At 47.5% G+C, this 20,716-nt stretch overlaps 1 protein-coding gene across 4 annotated transcripts; it reads left to right on the plus strand.

Moving 5' to 3' along the window:
* Positions 1-340: 340 nt before the first annotated feature.
* LOC129868863 (lysine-specific demethylase 6B-like) lies at positions 341-20,401 on the plus strand. 4 transcript variants are annotated; one of them, XM_055943184.1, is made up of 21 exons: positions 341-512; positions 5,668-5,821; positions 9,360-9,457; positions 9,602-9,725; positions 9,820-9,870; positions 9,996-10,218; positions 10,345-10,605; positions 10,886-11,041; positions 11,132-14,241; positions 14,329-14,455; positions 14,668-14,773; positions 15,289-15,494; positions 15,589-15,773; positions 15,888-15,956; positions 16,041-16,189; positions 16,276-16,390; positions 16,545-16,732; positions 17,886-18,027; positions 18,158-18,284; positions 18,423-18,599; positions 18,702-20,401. In XM_055943184.1, the coding sequence occupies exons 4-21, from the start codon at positions 9,607-9,609 to the stop codon at positions 18,723-18,725; spliced, it is 5,535 nt and encodes a 1,844-aa protein (XP_055799159.1). In that variant the 5' UTR covers positions 341-512; positions 5,668-5,821; positions 9,360-9,457; positions 9,602-9,606; the 3' UTR covers positions 18,726-20,401. The 4 variants fall into 4 exon arrangements, with proteins under 4 accessions (XP_055799159.1, XP_055799157.1, XP_055799158.1 ...); XM_055943182.1 differs by lacking the exon at positions 9,360-9,457; XM_055943183.1 differs by lacking the exon at positions 9,360-9,457 and having other exon boundaries at positions 5,671-5,821.
* Positions 20,402-20,716: the final 315 nt, after the last annotated feature.

Genomic DNA, 20,716 nt, shown 5'->3' on the forward strand with positions numbered 1-20,716 from the left:
TTTACAGTTGCCAGTACTAAGTATGGAGGATGCAGTACGATTTGGGGAATATCTGCCACAGAGAAAATGGAGTCTTTGCTACCTCACTGTGGTGGTTTAAAAATAGCTGCTAGTTCTGTTGGCTTTATTCCAACACACACACACACACACACACACACACACACACACACACACACACACACACACAGAGGGGCGGGTGTCTCTATCTTTCACTCTGTCTTTGTCCCCTCCTCCTGTTTAGCATAGGAGGATTGACATGAGACCCTCCTCCCTTATTGGCTGGTGTGAATTAAATGGCGGTGTGGGGGCCCGCCCCTTAGGTCTCTGCACGTGGATCAGTCTGCTGTTAGAGCCTGAGTATCAGAGAGGAGAGGAAACCAGGAGCAGAGGAGAGGGAAGAGAGGAAGAGGAGAGGACTGGGGGAGGAGAGAGGAAAGAGGAAAGGGAGAGGAGCCAAGGGGTGTGTGGAGCAGAAAGAACGAATAAAAGAAGAGAACAAAAGGAGAGTGCAGGTAAAACAAGGAGAGTGTGTCTGTCTGTTTCTTTGTGTTACTGTACAGAAGGGGTGCAATTGTGTACACATTTGTGCAAATATTGTTATGAGTCATATATCAGTGCATGTTAGGACATGTCTTTTGTGTTGATATATTACTACTGCACATACTGTACTATGCTGTATGTCTGCAGATTGTGTGGCACAGTTATGCACTACACACACTGTACATAAACACAGTCAGCTGATTTGTGCTGAAAGATTTTTTGAGTAATGGTTATTCCTGTCGTGTTAGTCTCTTTAAGCCTCTGTTTAGACTCAGGCTTTAACTTGTGCTTTACAGCAACGCAGTGTTTGGTCCGTGTTGATGTGTGTGGTTTGGTTGCTGTGATACAGTAGTAAAACAGAGAGTAACCTTACATTTCCGTGCTGGAGCGAGTCCAGTGATTGCAGCGCGTGACCTTGTGTAGGTATTGATAAACATTGTGTCAATAGAAAGTTTTCCGATAGGGAGTGCTGCTTGTCAGTTTATTGCTGAAAGATGTTATTGTATTCCGAAATTTTTTATTTTATGTATTAAATAAACCCAGTTTATTGTTCCAATTTTTTTTGAAAGAGCAGGCCTTTTAGATTGAAGCTTGCCAGGGGTTTTCCTAGTGTGCAGAGCCCAAACAGGGAGCCTGGCAGTGGGCTAACTTGTCCTCCTTGTGCTAAAAATGGCCGAGCATTTTTGACCCACATTTAGTGCTGTATTTATACAGTACAGTGACTCACTCTGGCAGCTGCAAATAGAAGGAGTAAAGAACAGCCTTGTTTGCCCTTGCTAAGTTACAATAACACACCCATGTGGATACAAACACATACTAACACCCTAACACACACACACTCTGGACATCAGGGTGTATTTCTTCTGTGGTTCACCACTGTTCACCAACCAGTACACCCAACCACTTGACCATGCTGATTCTATGATGAGGTTAATGTTCAGTACACACAGCAGCTGCCTGTTTTCCTCCCAAATAGGTTCCAGGTGGTCGGATTGGTCCGTGTGTTTCATTGGAGCAATTTAGTGGTAAATATTTCTTTGTTATGAGAGACTCAGCAGTAGGCCAGGGTTAGAGGTCAGGGGTGAGGGGTCAGTGTGACAGCTTTCTGATGAGGTCCCTGCCTCTCCACCGCCCTGCGGGGTCACGGATCATAAAGTTCCTGCCCTGCTGATGCACTTGCCTAGTGATGATCTCCATGACAACCAGTCCTCTGCGCATACTAGCACAGACAGGCTCTCTCTGACACACATTAACGCAGACACGCGTAGACACACACTCAAACTCATTCACTAACACACAACCACACACACACACACTTCTTCATTGCTGTCGTCTTTGAAATGCCACCTGGTCTGTCGGTATTGTTTGCAAGAAAAGATGCCCCCCTCGAGCCCCCCTGTTCCAAGCCTGCAGTGGTACATTCCAGTACTTGTCTGAGGTCTGTGCTTTCTGGAGCATACAGAGGGAGAAGCCTCCATTTTGGAGAGAAAGAGAAGGTAGATGTGGGAGAGGAGGGGAGGGAGAGCAGGGTTGTGAGGTTATAAAAAGTTATTTTTAGAAAAGCTATATATATGAATCTCATACGTTCTGCTTGGTGTCAACTCAGGTCAGCATTTTACATTGTCTTACAGACATTGAGTACTTACAGTAGGCTACATACGCATCAGTGTCTCTGCCTGTTAACCTGTGGATGTGAGGCTGTATGTGTCAGTGTCCGTTTGTCTGTTTGCTGCCCTGTCAGTCTGTATTCCAGGTTGATTTGTGTAGTTGTGTTTTGTAGGTGTCACTGAGAAGTGACGTCTCCCTCTTCGCTCAGTTCTCTTTCTCTATTTTTCTCTATGTGTCTAAATGCTCCACATGTTGAACTGGGAATGGGAGTTGGGTATCAGAGCCAGGTCTGGTGTGGTATGGTGGTACAGCCCATCCCCCCCATATAAGATAGGATCAGTATGCTTCCTGCCTCCTACTCCACTAAGCAGCTTAGTGACCTCTGTCTGTCTGTGTGACTGCCCTGATTGTAGAGGCTCCGCCATGTTCACCCACACAGAAGGCTGCACATCTGCACTGGGTTACAATGCCACCAGCAGGCAGATACAAACACACTGTTCAATGTGTGTCAGTGTAGCGCAACATGGCGAGCATTATTTCTTTATTGGAATCTGTTGTCTCTGCCTCTTTGACTCAGGGACACTACTGTTCTTGTGTCAGTTGCAGAGAAGTTTTTTACATTTACATTGAACCTTTATTTAACTAGGCAAGTCAGTTAAGAACAAATTCTTATTTACGATGACGGCCTAGACCGGCCAAAACCCGGATGACGCTGGGCCAATTGTGCGCCGCCCTATGGGACTCCCAATCACGGCCGGTTGTGATACAGCCTGGATTTCGAACCAGGGTGTCTGTAGTGACGCCTCAAGCACTGAGATGCAGTGCCTTAGACCGCTGCGCCACTCGGGAGCCCCAGTTGAAAGGCAGGGTTTGACAGTGCAAAGACATTCTGCTCTAACGTCAACATTTCTGCTAACTTCAACACTCTAGAGACCGCAGAAGGATTATAGGATGATGTATGCTTCTATTGAGGCAACTCAAATTGTAGAATTGTAAAGCATATGACTCCCATTGTCAGAAGACTATTGCGCATGGTATTATTCTGCACCTTTTCAAGCAGGCTGGTTGATCACTGAGGAAAGCATGTCTGCTAATCTGGAGAGGTTAGTAACTTCCTGTGGAGTGTAAGGTCGTTCTGGGGGAGAGGAAGGGGCAATTTACTCTATCATGGTTATTCAGTACAGGAACTAGGGTTGAGTGGTATCCAGATGTTCATACTGTCATACCGTTTCTCTACCATACCGGGGTACAGGGTATTAACGGAAGTGCACACAAGGGGCGCAATTTTTTGTTGTTGACGCACAAAACAATTTAGGCAACAGGGATCTTCCTCCAGGGGATTCAATGTCTCTGCTGTAACCGAAAAGCTTGATCTTGACATCTAGACACTTAGCTAGCAGATTAGCAAACCAAATGCATAGCTGGAGCCCTGGGCTGGATGTCATTTAGATTCCTAATAAAAAAATACCTCGGCATACGGTATAACCGATACATCGCACCAAACTAAAATGAACGTAACTAATAAGTCAGTGGAGAAGCAGGGCTTCTTGTTTTTAAGATGTGCAGCAGCAGGGATCTTCAGCTCTTTATGAACAATTTAAGGCCCATATCACAGTTTAGAGGTGACTTATTCTCTTAGATGTTTTTCTTCCAAAGCAGATGTTAAAAAGAGATGTATTATTAATAACAGATTTTAGTGTTGTTTCCCTTCACACAACCCACAGAACAGGTTTTAGACTTGTTTCCCTTCACACAACCCACAGAACAGGTTTTAGACTTGTTTCCCTTCACACAACCCACAGAACAGGTTTTAGACTTGTTTCCCTTCACACAACCCACAGAACAGGTTTTAGACTTGTTTCCCTTTCACACAACCCACAGAACAGGTTTTAGACTTGTTTCCCTTTCACACAACCCACAGAACAGGTTTTAGACTTGTTTCCCTTCACACAACCCACAGAACAGGTTTTAGACTTGTTTCCCTTCACACAACCCACAGAACAGGTTTTAGACTTGTTTCCCTTTCACACAACCCACAGAACAGGTTTTAGACTTGTTTCCCTTCACACAACCCACAGAACAGGGTTTAGACTTGTTTCCCTTCACACAACCCACAGAACAGGTTTTAGACTTGTTTCCCTTCACACAACCCACAGAACAGGTTTTAGACTTGTTTCCCTTTCACACAACCCACAGAACAGGTTTTAGACTTGTTTCCCTTCACACAACCCACAGAACACAGGTTTTAGACTTGTTTCCCTTCACACAACCCACAGAACAGGTTTTAGACTTGTTTCCCTTCACACAACCCACAGAACACAGGTTTTAGACTTGTTTCCCTTCACACAACCCACAGAACAGGTTTTAGACTTGTTTCCCTTCACACAACCCACAGAACCGGTTTTAGACTTGTTTCCCTTCACACAACCCACAGAACAGGTTTTGGACTTGCTTCCCTTCACACAACCCACAGAACAGCATCAGAATTCATGAATGGGTATTGAGTAGTAGTAATGAGAATTCCATAATAACAATGGCATTGACACTCGTATATATCTCAAGGGCCATTCACACACGCACGCACGCACGCACGCACACACACACAGTCTGAGAGAGCGAGACATGCACAATCAAACACTCAAATCCACATGCTGTGGTAATTGATCTAATTGAAAAACAAGTCAGTCGCCAGAAGGGATACAAACCTTCCTTATGCTTTAATTTCCCAACAAGCTGATGTATGCATAAACAAACACACAAACGTACAAACAAACACAAATACACACATAGCAGGGGTATGCAGCTAGTCAGGTGCAGCCCTCTCTCTCACACACACACACACACACACACACACACACACACACACACACACACACACACACACACACACACACACACACACACACACACGCACAGTGAAGAAAATGTGTCTCGGTAAGGGAGAGTCTTGCTCTTGGCTCTGGGGTAAAATATATCATTGGTTGCCAAGGATACAGGACACAGTGTGTGAGTAAGAGAGGGAAAGAGAGAGACAAAGAGTGAGTAGCAGACACGTGGAGAGAGATAGTAAGTGGGAGAGCGAGAGAGAGAAGGAGGGAGCTGGAGAGGAATCAGTCTTGTTGAATTGGGTCTGGAGTAGGAGAGGTGACGAGGCGATAGGGGAGGGGCCAGAGAGAGGAAGGCAAAAATAAATTAAATCCGACTGGCTGGTCAAAGGGGGCTGGGCCATCCTCTCGCTCTCCCTCTCCCTCTCTGCTTTCTCTACTGAGCCATTCGTTCCCTTTCTTTGTCTATCTGCTGAGGGGAGAAACGCCAGAGAGAACAGTGTGTGTGACAGAGAGGAAAGAGAGGGGGGAGAGGGGAGGACAAGAGAGGAATGACAAGATGGCAGAATGGAATAGAGATACCTACTTTCTTTTTAAACAATAACCCCCTTTCATGTCCTCACATCTGTGTCCTACCTGACAGTGGTTTCTCCTCCCTCTCTCCTGTGTTTGTGGATGTGTGTGTGCTGGCTAGCAGAGGGAGAGGACGCCTGTTCTGTTTAACAGGACTTCAGGCTGAAGCTGAAGTGGGCTGCTGCCTCTGTCCCTGAGTGAGTGGCGTCTTCACACCGAGAGCACACAGACGGTGTCCCCTCCTCCCTCTCTCTTTCACAGCACTCAGCAGCAAGGTAAGACTAGAATGATCCTTTACCTCTCTCTCTCTCTCACTCACACACACACACACACACATGGGCAGGGGGTCACAGTAAAAAACAGGTTTCCCTGGAGAGGAATATGCGTAAGTGAGGGTTATGTGTTTCCCTGACACCGGTTACCAGGGAGATTTAGTGAGTGTTGAGGACAGTGATTTCTCTGGTGACAAAGAGCGTCTGATGACAAAGACACCGGTCTCCTTGGTGATAGAGACCGATAGAGGGCTGCAGTTCCGAAAACTGAAGGACATGTCTGCTCAGAAGCGACTGACTGACTGACTGACTGACTGACTGACTGACTGACTGACTGACTGACTGACTGACTGAGCTAGTAAAGATGAAATGTGGAGCCACCCTCTTCCTCCACCTTCTACTAACTCAGCTACACAGCTATACAGTCTCCATTTGTCTTATGAAATGTCCATTCTCTCTCTCTCTCTCTCTCTCTCTCTCTCTCTCTCTCTCTCTCTCTCTCTCTCTCTCTCTCTCTCTCTCTCTCTCTCTCTCTCTCTCTCTCTCTCTCTCTCTCTCTCTCTCTCTCTCTCTCTCTCTCTCTCTCTCTCTCTCTCTCTCTCTCTCTCTCTCCTACTCCCCCTCTGTGCGTTGGAAATCTGCTGTAGGATTGCCTCTGTTTAACATTGCTTTAAGTAAACAAATATGCTATCTTATTCATTGTTCAGTGTCATCATACACACACAAGAAATGTCTACATGTGTGTGTTAGAGGTGGTGTGTGAGACACAGCTTGGGGTAGAAATGTAGTGAGGGGTGGGTGGGGGGAGTGCAGGCTTTTGTGCAGGAAATGGAATCATTATCGATTGCTATGGTGATCTCAGGCACCAGGCAGGCACCACTAGAGGCACACAGATCATTACTACTCTGTATACTGCACTGTGTGTGATGTGGTCTGGACAGAGAGGATGTAAGATGAGATAAGATCTGTCTATCTAGCATGGTTTCATAGGAGCAATAAATTCTCCATTATTGTAAGTGTGTTTGCGTGCTTAATGTTTCTGTCAGAGAGTATGCACAGTGCTGCATACCGGTATCTGGGTGAGAGAGGGTTAGTGTGTATACAGTGTTTGCTGTATTTTGGCCATTCTAGTGGATGAGTAAGCAAAAGTCTATGCTCTGCCTGTGGACTGTGTGTGTGTGTGTGTGTGTGTGTGTGTGTGTGTGTGTGTGTGTGTGTGTGTGTGTGTGTGTGTGTGTGTGTGTGTGTGTGTGTGTGTGTGTGTGTGTGTGTGTGTGTGTGTGTGTGTGTGTGTGTGTGTGTGTGTGTGTGTGTAGGGAGGATGTCAAAATATTTCTCCCCTACACACTCTCACCCACAACCCCGTGAATGAGTGCAATTTCCTGTGTGCTGACATACTATAATCCATCTGCGATCTCACACAAACACACACACACAGACATACACACATACACACAAACACACACACACACGTGCACACACACACACAGGGCTGATATCATGTAACTCTCTCAAGGCCCCTCTATCACCTGCCCTCCCTGTTGTCCTAATTCATTAAAGGTGCCTGGAGGCAGACGTGTATATGTACTCACTAGATCTGACATACATGATGGTGGTGCATGCAGGCCATGGAGCATAGATCTGCAAGTGCTAGATTGGATATGCAACTTGGAAGAACCCTATAGAATCGAGAAATGAATGCATGGTTTCAACCTTCACAGATATTATGTATCATCTCTCTGGCGAAATATTTAATAGCTACATTTACATTTTACATTTACATTTAAGTCATTTAGCAGACGCTCTTATCCAGAGCGACTTACAAATTGGTGCATTCACCTTATGACATCCAGTGGAACAGCCACTTTACAATAGGGAACAGCCACTTTACATCTCATAGCATGAATTTTCTGGGTTCTTGTTTTGCCTAAATTCTTTGACGTCTTTTTTGTATTCTCATTGGATGAGAGACCTGTCTGTCCTCACATACACAGAGGATCACTTTCCCCATACCCACCCCCATCCATCCAGGACCCCCGTTTGAAAGAGTGATTGTCCGTTCTTCAGGAATTAAGTGCACAGAGGAGGGGCGAGGGGTGCGGCTGAGTGGCCAGACAAGTGAAGGAGGGGTGAGGAGGAGGGGGGAGGGGTGTGTGTTTCTGGCTGCTCTACATGCCGAGCACAATGTGTGCTTGTACTCTGATTTCACTGGGTCACAGGCCAGTCCCATGGGTCGGAATATTTGGGTTTGACTGAATATAAAATGCTGTGTTTACCTCAATTTGACTTGATCTCCCCCACACACACACACACACACGCACACAGTCTGAGAGAGCGAGACATGCACAATCAAACACTCAAATCCACATGCTGTGGTGTGTGTAGAACCTCTTATTCTTTGGTGATCTCTTTCTCATTACTCACACATCTTAATCAACCCCAGCCCTCTCCCCTACCCGTACTGGCACCCAGGATCCTATGGATGGGCTAAAAGGTGATTTATTCAGTGTATAGGGAGAAGTAGGTAACTGAAACCATAACAGGCTAAACTTGTGTTTTAGTTTAGCATCATAGTATCTCTATAGCAACATATTTAGCAGGGAGGGAGAGAGAGAGGGGGATGAGGATTAAAAGAGGGAAAGGTTAGACTCATTCATAGGTAGGTCAGACATGGCCACACACAGCTGGTCTAGTTTTCACCTGTCACTACTACCACGCAGCTGAATGAACTGGAGCTGGTTTGCATATTAGACAGAGAGAATTTAGGGCCTGAAATGACCTGCAATGTACAGCTGTCCTTATGGAACATAAGAGAAATATTATTGTCCGTATGTGTGTTTGCATTGTGCTGTAGTACACAGCAGTATTCTAACATTAATATAAACAGCCTGATGGGAAAGTCCTCTTTCACTGTCTACTTAAAGTACATCCATACACACAAGCACAAGCTCTCTCTCCATCTCTGTTGCTGTCACACACATCCATTTCCCTGATCAACAGTAGAAACAGCAAATCAGCTCTGCCCCTCTATTCTCTCTCCATCTCTGCTGTCTGTGTTGCCTTTCTGTTCAGACTAGAATGGTTTGAGAAATAGAGCAGACAGGCCTTTATCAGTGGCTGGCCACAGGCTGCAGTTGCTGCAGGGAGCTGGTGATCAGAGAGGGCTTGGATGCAGGGTGCAGCTCTGGCTGACTGGTGATAAACCACAAACAAACATGAGTGTTCCAGCAGATTAGGAGGCAGACACAGAGAGAGAGAAAGTGAAACAGAAAAGGGGAGAGGAGAGTGTTGTGTGTGTGTGTAGTTGCAGTGAATTGTATTTGTTGTCATTATAGGATCTTAGACCGGTACCTAAAGGTTATCTATTGTAGGTGTGTGGGCAGTGGCAGTTGTCTGCTGGTGTAAGGAGGTGTAGTGCAGTGTTGGAGGTGCATTAACATGTACAGTGTAGCGAGTCTGCAGAGACTGTGAACGTCAAGCATGATGTGGTTAGTGGTTGATATTTTGGTGGTTTAGCAACTGAACACTAATCTCTCTCTAGGTTGTGGTTGAGAGTTATTGAAGGAAAGACAGATTGGTGTTGTCGTGTAACCCTATCAGTTCTATAGTAGAGGGCTTCACAGACACAGACCAAGTGTGGTGAGTATTTCTACCTCTGTGTTCAGTACTGTTTGTGTCCATGGCAACCATTTACCGTCATGTAGACTACAGTGTGTGTTCATGTATGTATGTTTGCTCATGTTCTATCCTAGTCCAGTAAAAAGTGTTTTTATCCTGTCTCAGGCTGAATGTATCACCCAGCAGAGCAGCATCATGGACGTAACACCAGGGACTCCTACCCTGCTGGAGGACCTCACAGAGGAACATGGGCCCCCGTCAACAGTCGCCCCTGGGGCCCTCCAAACAGGTGAGCCCTCTTCTTACACCACAGTCTACTGACACACTCTTCCTGTGATGGAGTCTGTGCTGAGCCAATGGTAACCCTCCTTTATCTACTGTAGGTACAACGGAGGAATCAACCAATCCCAGCACGTTAACAAGATTTATGACAGGTGATTGAAACATCTCAATTGTTCACATCTTACATTGAGAGCAGCGCACATCTTTGAAATGTTAGTCCACTGTCACCTTACTGCAGTTATCCCTTAGTGATCTCCACTTTCTCTCTGGAACGTAGAGGGGCCAGTCCCTCCTTCCATGTCCAGGGAAGGGGCCCTCAAAGGGACCAGAGATCAGGAACACGACCCTGGGCCCAGAAAGACCAGGCTTATGAGACCCAGGGCTGGCACCAGGACTCCCCACGGTCATTTCAAAACCATGGCCACAGCCAGGGGGGCTACCAAACAGGACCGGGGGAACCCTACACCATCTGGAACTTTTACAACAACCAGCCTCCCAGGGTGAGAGGGGAAGAGGGGAGCCCATTCTATACTCTACATAACTCATTATTTATTACATACAGTAGTTAGGTTTATGTTTTTTTCTATTGATTGCATGACTTTAATGATGATAATTGTCTCTCTCAGTATGGGGGTCCCCACCAGCACCAACGGCCCAGAGATCCCCCCGGAGACCTGGGCTCCCCAGCAGAGAGGTGGGCCACCTCAGACCGCTCCAGGGCCTTCCCATGCAGGATGATAGACCAGGGACCAGGACCATGGAAGCGCCCGCCCCCCCACAAGCACCACCGTGGCCAACCTCCACACCGCTCCCCGCACTCACAGCACTCTCCGCCCCCCAAGGAAGACTGCCCTGCCAAGAGGAGCAGGAGCTCCGGCCCTGAGCAGGTCAGTCATCACTTGAGCTAATGATCTTGTTTTCCAGGAGTGGACGGTCCCCCACCACAGTTAGTCCTGCTATCAATGCTTGAGGAAAATGTCTACTAACCTAATCTAGGATCAGATTTCTCTACTGCTAGTCTTAACCATTATGGTGATATCTGATCCTGGAACAGTCGTCTGAAGTCACTCGTGTAGCTGTGATATTTATACAATAGCACCATCTTCTGGTAGGGATCAATACACCTCACCAAGACACTTACTGTTTAGTACTGTTCTCTCTCACCAGCCCTCTCACCGTGGCTCAAAGCATTTATCTGGACCAGACCAGCCACACTCACCACCCCACTACCTCCCTCCCAAACAAGGTTTCTGGAACCAATCATATGACAGACCTGGTTCTCGCACCCATGCTGACAGGAGGAGCTCGTCTACCGAGTTACAAGTAAGTCGGTTAATAGTCAATGTTCTTCAAGAGAACAGTGCTCTTAAGACTACTCATTGATGAACAATCCTTTCTCTCTTGTTATTTCAGGAATCCATCAAGTCAAGATTAGGGCGTTTCAACTACAGTACACATCATTCTACCCATAGTCCAGTTCCCCAGGTCCCCTTCGATGGTCAAGGCCCCCCTCCTTCCTCCTATCCCCGCCACCCTCCTCCATCCCAGCCCTGTGGCGGCAGCAGACCCCCCCACCATGGATCCTGGGTGGAGGTGGATGGCCAGTCCCAGCCCCCCTCCTCATCAGCAGAACACACCGGCGTGCCTTACAGCCAGCACCACCAGCGCCCCCCATCACCCCCCTCAGTACCTCAGCACAGCCCCCCAGCTCCACGCTCCCACAGACAGAAGAGGGGTCAGACTCCCTCCCAGCCCTCTGCTACAGAGCCTCCCCACCGCAACAGCAGCCACAGAGTTTTAGGCTCCACAGCCCTGAGCTCCTCCTGCCCTTCTGGCCTCTCCAGCTCCACCACTCCTAGTAAGGCCAGTGGGAAGAAAGACCCTCCACCCAATCAGAGGAGTCCTGACACTGGCGCTGGCACACCCCATAAACGGGGACCAAGGACCCCCTCACCCAGTCCCACTCCTCCCCCTCTCTCTGCCTCCCGCACAGGGCTAGGCTCAGAGCCCCAGACCCCACCCAGCTCTCCCCAGGACAGACCTACTGTCAACAACAACAGACCTACTGTCAACAAGCCAGGGCTGCAGCCTCATCGACACAAACAGACAGAGAGGACCCATAAGGATAAAGAAAGTAGAGCGGAGAGAGGCGAGGTGGGAAAAAGGGAACCAACGAGGAAGATGGAGAAGAAGAAAAGGAGAAAGGAGAAAGAAGAGAAAAGGGAGGATGGGGTAAAGAATAAGTTGAGGGACAAGGTGGAGAGAAAAAACAGGAAAGAGGAAGGTAGGAAGACGGAGAAAAGGGAGGAGAGTCTTAGGGCTAAGCAGCTGGAGAAAGCAGAGATGGGATACTCAAAGTCCCCACATGAATCATCCCTCCCTCCATCAGTACGGCCTTCCTCCCCTAAGACTCAGTCTGGATCTAGGGTTCCAGGGAAGCCAGGCCAACCCTCCCAGACACCATCCACCGCTGGCAAACACAGACACAGGGAGAAGGGCCAAGGAAGAGGTGGAAAGTCCCATGACCACAGCTCTCCAAATACCTCAGAGACAGTCCCACCTGCTGGCCCGCTTGCCGCCCATCCTAGCCAACCCTCACCACATCCATCCAAACACAAAAAGTCAGGGAGGGGAGGGACCCTGTACAAGTCAAACCCAGCTCAACCCAAACACCCCGTCAAGGGCTCACCACTGCCAGCCTGTCCCCCACCCACCACCACCACCACCACCATTAACAACATCATCAGCAGCACCAGCAAGACCAGTAAGACCAGTCCTCAGCCCACCAGCCCTCCAAAACCTTCTAAATGCAGCACAGAGGGGAAGGCTGATTCTACCCCCTCCACACTCTCATCCAAAACCCCAGCAGCTCCCACTGTGGCTGGGTCAGGGGGGTCCGTCCCAAGCCAGCAGGACCAGACAGAGACAATGGGTGTGTGTCCAGAGGGGGGGGTCCTACGGGCCCCAGATCTCCAGCCTGCGGCGGGGGTGGGCAGTGTGGAGGAGCTGGGAGACAACCCCCCCGCCAGCCCCCCTGTGCTTAGCTGGCAAGGCTCCCCAGCATCAGCCCTGAGTGAGGAAGAAGAGGAGGAAGAGCAGGGAGGAGTGATGAGGAGACCCGTCCTGCAGCCCAGCCCCACCCACAGCCCGTCCATCTCACCCCCCCATGGGAACTTAGAGGGGCTCAATGAGAAGGCAGAGGGGGTCAGTGAGGGGAGGGGTGCTGATGAGCTTCGCCATAGCGACCTGGCCAAGCTCTATGGCCTGCCTGATACTCCCAATGGAGTGGAAGAGGAGGATGAGGAAGAGGAGGACAGTAGTGGGGACACGTCATCCAGCTCTCTGCCTCCCCGTCGGCCACACCTCCACCAGACAGGAGTGGCTGATGTCTTCAAGTCTTTGGCCTCGTTCCTGGGGGGCCAGAGGTACACATATCGGGGCGGTCCATTTGGGCGTCCTCCTCCTAGATCCATGGGAGGAGTGAAGTACTCTTCCTCCCTCGCCATGGATCCGGAAACCAACTGTCAGGACCAGCAGTGTCCCTCCCCGACATCCGACTCCACCACGCCCCCAAGACTCACTACCCAATCACCCACTCACACTACCTCAGATCCGCCTTCCAAACCCCGTCCTCCCTTAGACCTCAACCAACCACAACTCTCTGTGGGGGAGCGCACGAAACAGAAGCACGCGAGATTGGAGGAGATTCAGAATGAGAGAAAGAAGGAGAGGACTAAGGGTGTAGACAGCGGGGAGACAGCCGGGTCTCTGAGCGCTGAGCTGAGATTGACCACCACACACCGGCTCCCTGCCACCACCAAGGAGGAGCGGGGGCAGAGGGAGGTATGCAGGCGGACAGGCAGGAAGAGGGTACAAAGAGGTGCAGATGGAAACAGGGAAGAGGATGGGAAAAGGAAGAGAAGGAAACAAGATAGCAGTCATCAGAGGAGTGGAGGCAATGAAAAGAAGAAGATGGAAGAAAAGAGAGACAGAAAATCAGCCTCCTCCATTACGTTGTCCTCATCTACATCACCCCCCAGTAGCCCGGTCAAGCAGCTCAAAGACAGTAAGAAGAGCCGTCCTATTCGGGGGAACCTTGGCCTCCAGAGCAAAGACATCCAGGGACAGAAAGACAAGGCGCACACAGGAAACACTGAGCAGGGGGCACAATCGACAGTGAGGAAGGAGGAGAGGTGCAGTGAGCCTGAAACCATGATGTCCACACCAGGCAGCAACACAGACCCAGTGGCAACCGCAACTAGCACCATCAACACCCCCTCTACTGCTACCCCGGCCCCGCCTGCTGCCCCAGTGAGGAGGACCCCCTGTCCCCTGGCTGCTGCTGATTTCCTGAAGCTGAAGGCTCTGTCCATGGGCCCTCCCAAGGAGCTGAAGATCCGTCTGATCAAGGTGGAGAGTGGAGACAGAGAGACGTTCATCGCCTCCGAGGTCGAGGAGCGCAGGATCCCCCTAGGAGAGGTCAGCATCAGACACACAGCCAGCGAGGTCATCAGGGCCTGCAAGTGAGTACACAGTACAAAGAAAAGTGGATTCAATGAAATCTTATTGAATTCTAGCTCTTCATCTGTCTCTTTCTGTGTCTGTTTCAGGGGGGCGAAGGTGAAGGGGAAGTTTCGGGAGTCCTATCTGCTCCGTGCTTTCTCTGTCAAGCCTGTTCTCATCACCGACCCACCCATCCCACGAGAGAAGCTTAATCCCCCCACACCAAGCATCTATGTGAGTCCACACTCCAGGGGTGCTGCCCTGCAGTTGCCCCTATGCTTCAAGCTGTCTTGGGGGGAGGGGGGATAAAGCAACACCAACAAAAAAATACATCTCAAGTTGATCTTCTCTCTTCCTATTTTCTTCTTCATTCTCACATATCAGTTCTGTATTTGTGCAACACGTTGTTGATGTATTTCTGTATCGTCTTGTGTGTCTGTGTCCAGTTGGAGAGTAAGAGAGATGCCTTCTCCCCAGTCCTCCTCCAGTTCTGTACTGATCCCAAGAACCCTGTCACTGTCATCCGAGGCCTGGCTGGATCCCTCAGACTCAGTGAGTTTCCGTATTTCGATGTTTCTCAGGGCTAAAACTTAAAGGGCAACTCCGTCACTTTTCAACTTCAAATTCTGTATCTCCGGCACAATACCAGTGTCTATATGTGAAAACGGTGCGTTTTGATGGTCTGTGGTTAAAAAGACAAGGAGCTAAATAATACTTCTTTGTGACATCAAACGGTAGGAATAAAAGTTTTTTTTTTGAATTGCCAGAGGGAGGGCATTTTCTTGCTCCCCACGTCACTTTAAATGTCATATCGTTTGAAGATCACCATTTTAAAATGTTTTCACTTTTGATGATTTTTAACTCTGTTTTTGTTTCTACAAAACGTTCAAATCTGCCGTTTTCACATATGTAGGCACTGGTATTGTGCTGGAGATAATGACAATGAGGTTGAAAAGTGGTGGAGTTGCCCTTTTTAAGACAGCAACATCATTTCAAATTGACTCACTATACCTCTCTTCTCTCACTCCCTCTTTCTCTCCTTCCCCCTCTCTTTCCCTCTATGTCAGACCTGGGTTTGTTCTCCACTAAGTCTCTGGTGGAGGCCAATGCGGAGCACGCTGTGGAGGTGAGGACCCAGGTACAGCAGCCTGCTGATGAGAACTGGGACGCCACTGGTTCAGGCCAGACCTGGCCTTGCGAGAGCAGCCGCTCACACACCACCATCGCCAAGTACGCCCAGTACCAGGCCTCCAGCTTCCAGGAGAGCCTTCAGGTTGGGGAGGAGCACATACACACGGTTCCATACATTTCCCCCCACTTCCTCTCTTTGCCCAGCTAAGTTCATGTGTACTTCTATGTGTCTACAGGAAGAGAAGGACAGTGAGGATGAGGATAAGGAAGAACAAGAAGAGAAGCAGGCTCCGTCCTCTGACCCATCAACCACCGCTGCGTCTGGCGCCAGCAAAGCCAACCCTACTGTGGTTGCTAGCAAAGCAAACCCTACTGTGGTTGCTAGCAAAGTCGGCCCTACCCCTATTGCTAACACACTGAGGTCAGAACCTCCTTAATAATCTCTTTAATAAGCCAAATGCAATACATTTAATCGAAACAATATTCCGACGTTATTAAAGATGTTTTATTGAAATACACTTCCCCTTTCCTATAGGCCAGAGGCAAAATCGACTGGAAATATCATCAAATTCGGCACCAACATCGACCTCTCTGATCCTAAGAGGTGAGATTAGCTTTAATCGCGACAGATTGTTTCTAGGGTCACCGTTGGAAAGGAAGTAGAGTGTTAATGTACGTGTGTTACCAGGTGGAAGCCCCAGCTGCAGGAGCTGCTGAAGCTACCAGCCTTCATGCGTGTGGAGTTCAATGGAAACATGCTGAGTCACGTGGGACACACCATCCTGGGCATGAACACCGTCCAGCTCTACATGAAGGTCCCCGGGAGCCGCACGCCTGGTCAGTGTTACGCGGGTGTGTTTTTAGGTGCGTATTGCACGCATCTGAACACGGGCTTAAATATCTCTGTGTATGTCTGTTTTCAGGCCACCAGGAGAATAATAACTTCTGCTCTGTGAACATCAACATCGGCCCGGGGGATTGTGAGTGGTTTGCAGTCCATGAGCACTACTGGGAGCACGTCAACAACTTCTGTGAGAAGTGAGTCATGAAGCGTTCTTTATGTGTGTGAGGGTTTTGCATTTAGTTCAGAGTTTGAGCTGTTCTGCTTGTTGAAAAAAGGCATAGTGGTTACCCACAGGGGATTTGAACCAGAAACTAGCCACTTAGATACCATCTCTCCTCCCTCCTTCAGGCATGGAGTAGACTACCTGACGGGGTCCTGGTGGCCTGTTCTGGAGGATCTGTACCGCTCCAACATCCCGGTGTACCGCTTCATCCAGAGACCAGGGGACCTGGTATGGATCAACGCAGGGTCCATCCACTGGGTGCAGGCTGTGGGCTGGTGCAACAACATCGCCTGGAATGTTGGACCTCTCAACTGTGAGTTACTAACAGTGTCCAGTAGGGGAAGCCATAGATTGGAAAGGGGAGCTGGGTCATACACAGTGCAGAACAGCAGAGAAGAGTGTAGCTTGTAGTTGGCTGTACACTATTCTCTACCTCAGTCAAATTATACTGAACAAAAATTTAAATGTATCAATTTCAAAGATTTTACTGAGTTACAGTTCATATAAGGAAATTGGTCAATTGAAGTAAATTCATTAGGCCCTCATCTACTGTGTGGATTTCACATGAGCAGGGGCGCAGTCATGGGTGGGCCTGGGTGGGCCCACCCACTTGGGAGCCATGCCCAGCCAATCAGAATGAGTTTTTCCCCACAAAGGGGCTTTATTACAGACAGAAATACTCCTCAGTTTTATCAGCTGTCCGGGGTGGCTGGTCTCAAACGATCCCACAGGTGAAGAAGCCGGGCTGGCATGGTTACACATGGTCTGCGGTTGTGAGGCCGGTTGGATGTACTGCCAAATTCTCAAAAACAACATTGGAGGAGGCTTATGGTAGAGACATGAAAATGTTCCACAGCCCCCCCACCCAAATGTAAAGGCCTTTGAAGCCCCCTTGGCTTATCCCTGTCCAGAGGTTATTACAATACAGTACCCCATGGATATTAAAAATAATGACGTTGGAGGCTTATGAACATTTAATTCTCTGGCAACAGCTGTGGTGGACATTACTGCAGTCAGTATGCCAATTGAATGTTCCTTCAAAACTTGAGACATTTGTGGCATTGTGTTGTGTGATAAAACTACACATTTTAGAGTGGCCTTTTATTATCCTCAGCACAAAGTGCACCTGTGTAATGATCATGCTGCTTAATCAGTTTATTGATATGCCACACCTGTCAGGTGGTTGGATTATCTTGGCAAAGGAGAAATGCTCACTAACAGGTATGTAAACAAATTTGTACACAACATTTGAACGAAATAATTTTTTGTGCGTATGGAACATTTCTGGGATCTTTAGTTTCAGCTCATGACACATGGGACCAACACTTTACATGTTGCGTTTTATATTTTTGTTCAGTATACTATTAAAATCCCTCTCCAAATGTACTCTATAGAGTCTGAACACTGCCATTATTTGGCTTTAACACTGCTAATGTGAGCATTGTGTGTCGTCTTTGCCCTTTCAGCATACCAGTATCAGCTGGCTCTGGAGCGCTTTGAGTGGAACGAGGTCAAGAAGGTTAAGTCCATCGTTCCCATGATCCATGTCTCCTGGAATGTGGCCCGCACTATCAAGATCACAGACCAAGAAACCTACAAGATGGTCAAGTGTGTGTGTGTGCGTGTGCGTGTGTTAGTTATACAAGACTGTGTGGGCGCCTCATCACCTATCTAGTATGCATGTTTATTTCTTGCTACACCTTACCTTTCTCTTGTTCTCTCTCTCGCTCTCTCTCAGACATTGTCTCCTACAGTCCATTAAGCACATCCAGATTCTGAGAGACCAGCTGGTTGCTGCAGGGAAGAAGATCTCTTATCAGAGCCGTGTGAAGGACGAACCAGCCTACTACTGCAACGAGTGTGACGTAAGTCCCTCCCAACAGCCTGTGGATGTATGCCTGAATCAGACCTGCTATGAACTACCATGACCCAAGTATCTTACCAACAGAGTATTGGCTTTGGTTCTTTTCTGCAGTGAGTGATTGTGCTGTGTCTGTGTGCAGGTGGAGGTGTTTGACCTGCTGTTTGTGACCAGTGAGTATGGCAATAGGAAGACCTATATGGTGCACTGTGAGGACTGTGCCCGGACTGTGTCCAAGAGCCCCTGGCTGGCAGGAGTTGTGGTGCTGGAGCAGTACCGCATGGAGGAGCTGATGAGAACCTACGACAGCCTCTGTGTGGTGAGAGACACACACACAGTTTCTCTGTGCTGTGAGGTTATGTCCCCCCTATTTACCCCCCTTTAAGACTTTCATTCATTCTCTTCCTCTTTCTCTCTCTAGACTCCATCACCCTGCTCCAAGTGAGGCCTCCTTCCTGTTGTGCAACAGCCATAACCAAAACTCCTACACAGTGGTAGCACAGACGGTGTCTTCAAGGAATACTACTACTGCGAACACTTGGTGAACAGCCAACCATGTTTACTCAGTATGTTTACATCACAGTAAGATATCGTCCGTCAGCCAATTGAATTCCAGCTCACTGTCTTCCCCTCCTACCAGCTGCTGATTGGACTTGAGTCTTGAGATAGAATGACTAGACTGGTACTACTACTCGTTAAAAACATGTCAGACAACTACAGAAAATGTGAACATAGTTAGCACTGAAAATCAGGTCTTATTTAAAACGGACACTGCTGTGATTCAAAAGCGTCAAGTAGCCGGTAAATGGTGCATTAATTCAGGTACTTTTATGCAAATCCAATGGAACTTTTTTACGCCAATCTAGTTATTCTATGTCCATGAATTTACTGTGTTGCGACGCTAACAGCAGGGGAATCGCTTCACTAGCAAAGTAGCCAATAGTCTCAATGAAATGACATTGTTTTGGTTATGTTTTCTATTCAGGTGAACTCTGACATTTATGATTCCTGTCTGTATACTCTTTGGGGTGCTATTTCCATTTCATTTATTCTGACCTAGGTATTTCAAAAGTTTAACCAGCCTAGAAGTACACCTCATTGGCCTTGCGAACTGTATTTAGATGAAATGAAAGGAAAAAATGCAAACATGCAGATACCGTTTTCGAAAGCATTAGGAATATTCATTTAAGAAATACGGGTTTACTAGAGGACTAATCTGGTTTCACTCTTTGTTGGAAATCGAGTCTGTTTTATTGTGATTTTTGTTTTTGCATAATAATCCTAAATGATGTTTGGTAGAGAGAGATGTGATTGCTACAATATACCCTAAAGAGGATCCCCTTCCTTTTTCTTTTGATAAATGGTATTGTTCTCCCTGTTTTTATACCTCTTTTTTGGTTGCTATCTCCTTCTTTTCTGGATTACAGAGAAAATTAAGAATTGTAAATTGTTACTTTATTTATACATGTATATGTTTTTTTTCTTAAATGTATTTATTGCATATTGATGGTGCTTCTCTGGGGACACCAGCTATTTTTAAAGTTTCCTATTGTGTGTGGACAGGGAAGGGCCAACAGGGGGAGGTTGGATTTTAATGGTGCTCAACCCCCTCTTGCCTCGCCACCCCTCACTAACTGTGTATAAATGATCTATGAATATAAGTAAATGAATATAACTGAAACCGCGAGGTTGGTGCTTAGAACCGCGTCATTACGCTTACTGGTAAATGAATAGAATGATGTCTTTGTACTGTATCTAACTGATAAAAACAATACCTTTTTCAACTTTTTTGCATTATATGAAATTCATAAAATTGTGACGCATTTGTGATTTTATGATGGACATTAGCAGTATTTGTAGTTTTAGCCACTTTTGAACGAGACTTTTAGGGATGTATAGCGAGGTGTGGGTTTGGGTTCCTTCAGTGTTCTGTCCTCATGAGTATCATTTCAAGGTTGTGATCTTGCTCTCCTCTGACTGTTTATTGAAGCTGCACTGTTTTAAAAGAAAATAACTCCTATTGAAGGAGGCCTGATCCAGACCCGTCTCAAACACTCTGTGATGTTTCTGTGACATTATTGTGAGTAATATTAATCAAATAAAATCAAATGTTTTAAGAAATTCTTTGAGTAAAGTTTGTAATTGAATTGGTTTCCCGGTATTGATAAGAAGCCTTGACAATTTCACAGAGTACGGTCTGATTTATGTCTGAGCTGCAACATTTCTATGGAGGGAGATGTATTCCATCCCTGGGATCTACCCACTCTTCATTCCCTGCTGATGTTAATGCCTAGTAGCATTTAGCCATCATTTCTTCTGTAATATCATTACCCACGTCCTGCACTTTGACTGCTTTAATACAGTACGTCAACCAGAAACTCCTTCATTACACACATGTTAGTGTTTGGATTAGTGGTGACATAAGAGTGACTTGAA

Source organism: Salvelinus fontinalis, chromosome 13, assembly GCF_029448725.1.
Source record: "Salvelinus fontinalis isolate EN_2023a chromosome 13, ASM2944872v1, whole genome shotgun sequence".
Taxonomy (NCBI): Eukaryota; Metazoa; Chordata; class Actinopteri; order Salmoniformes; family Salmonidae; genus Salvelinus; species Salvelinus fontinalis.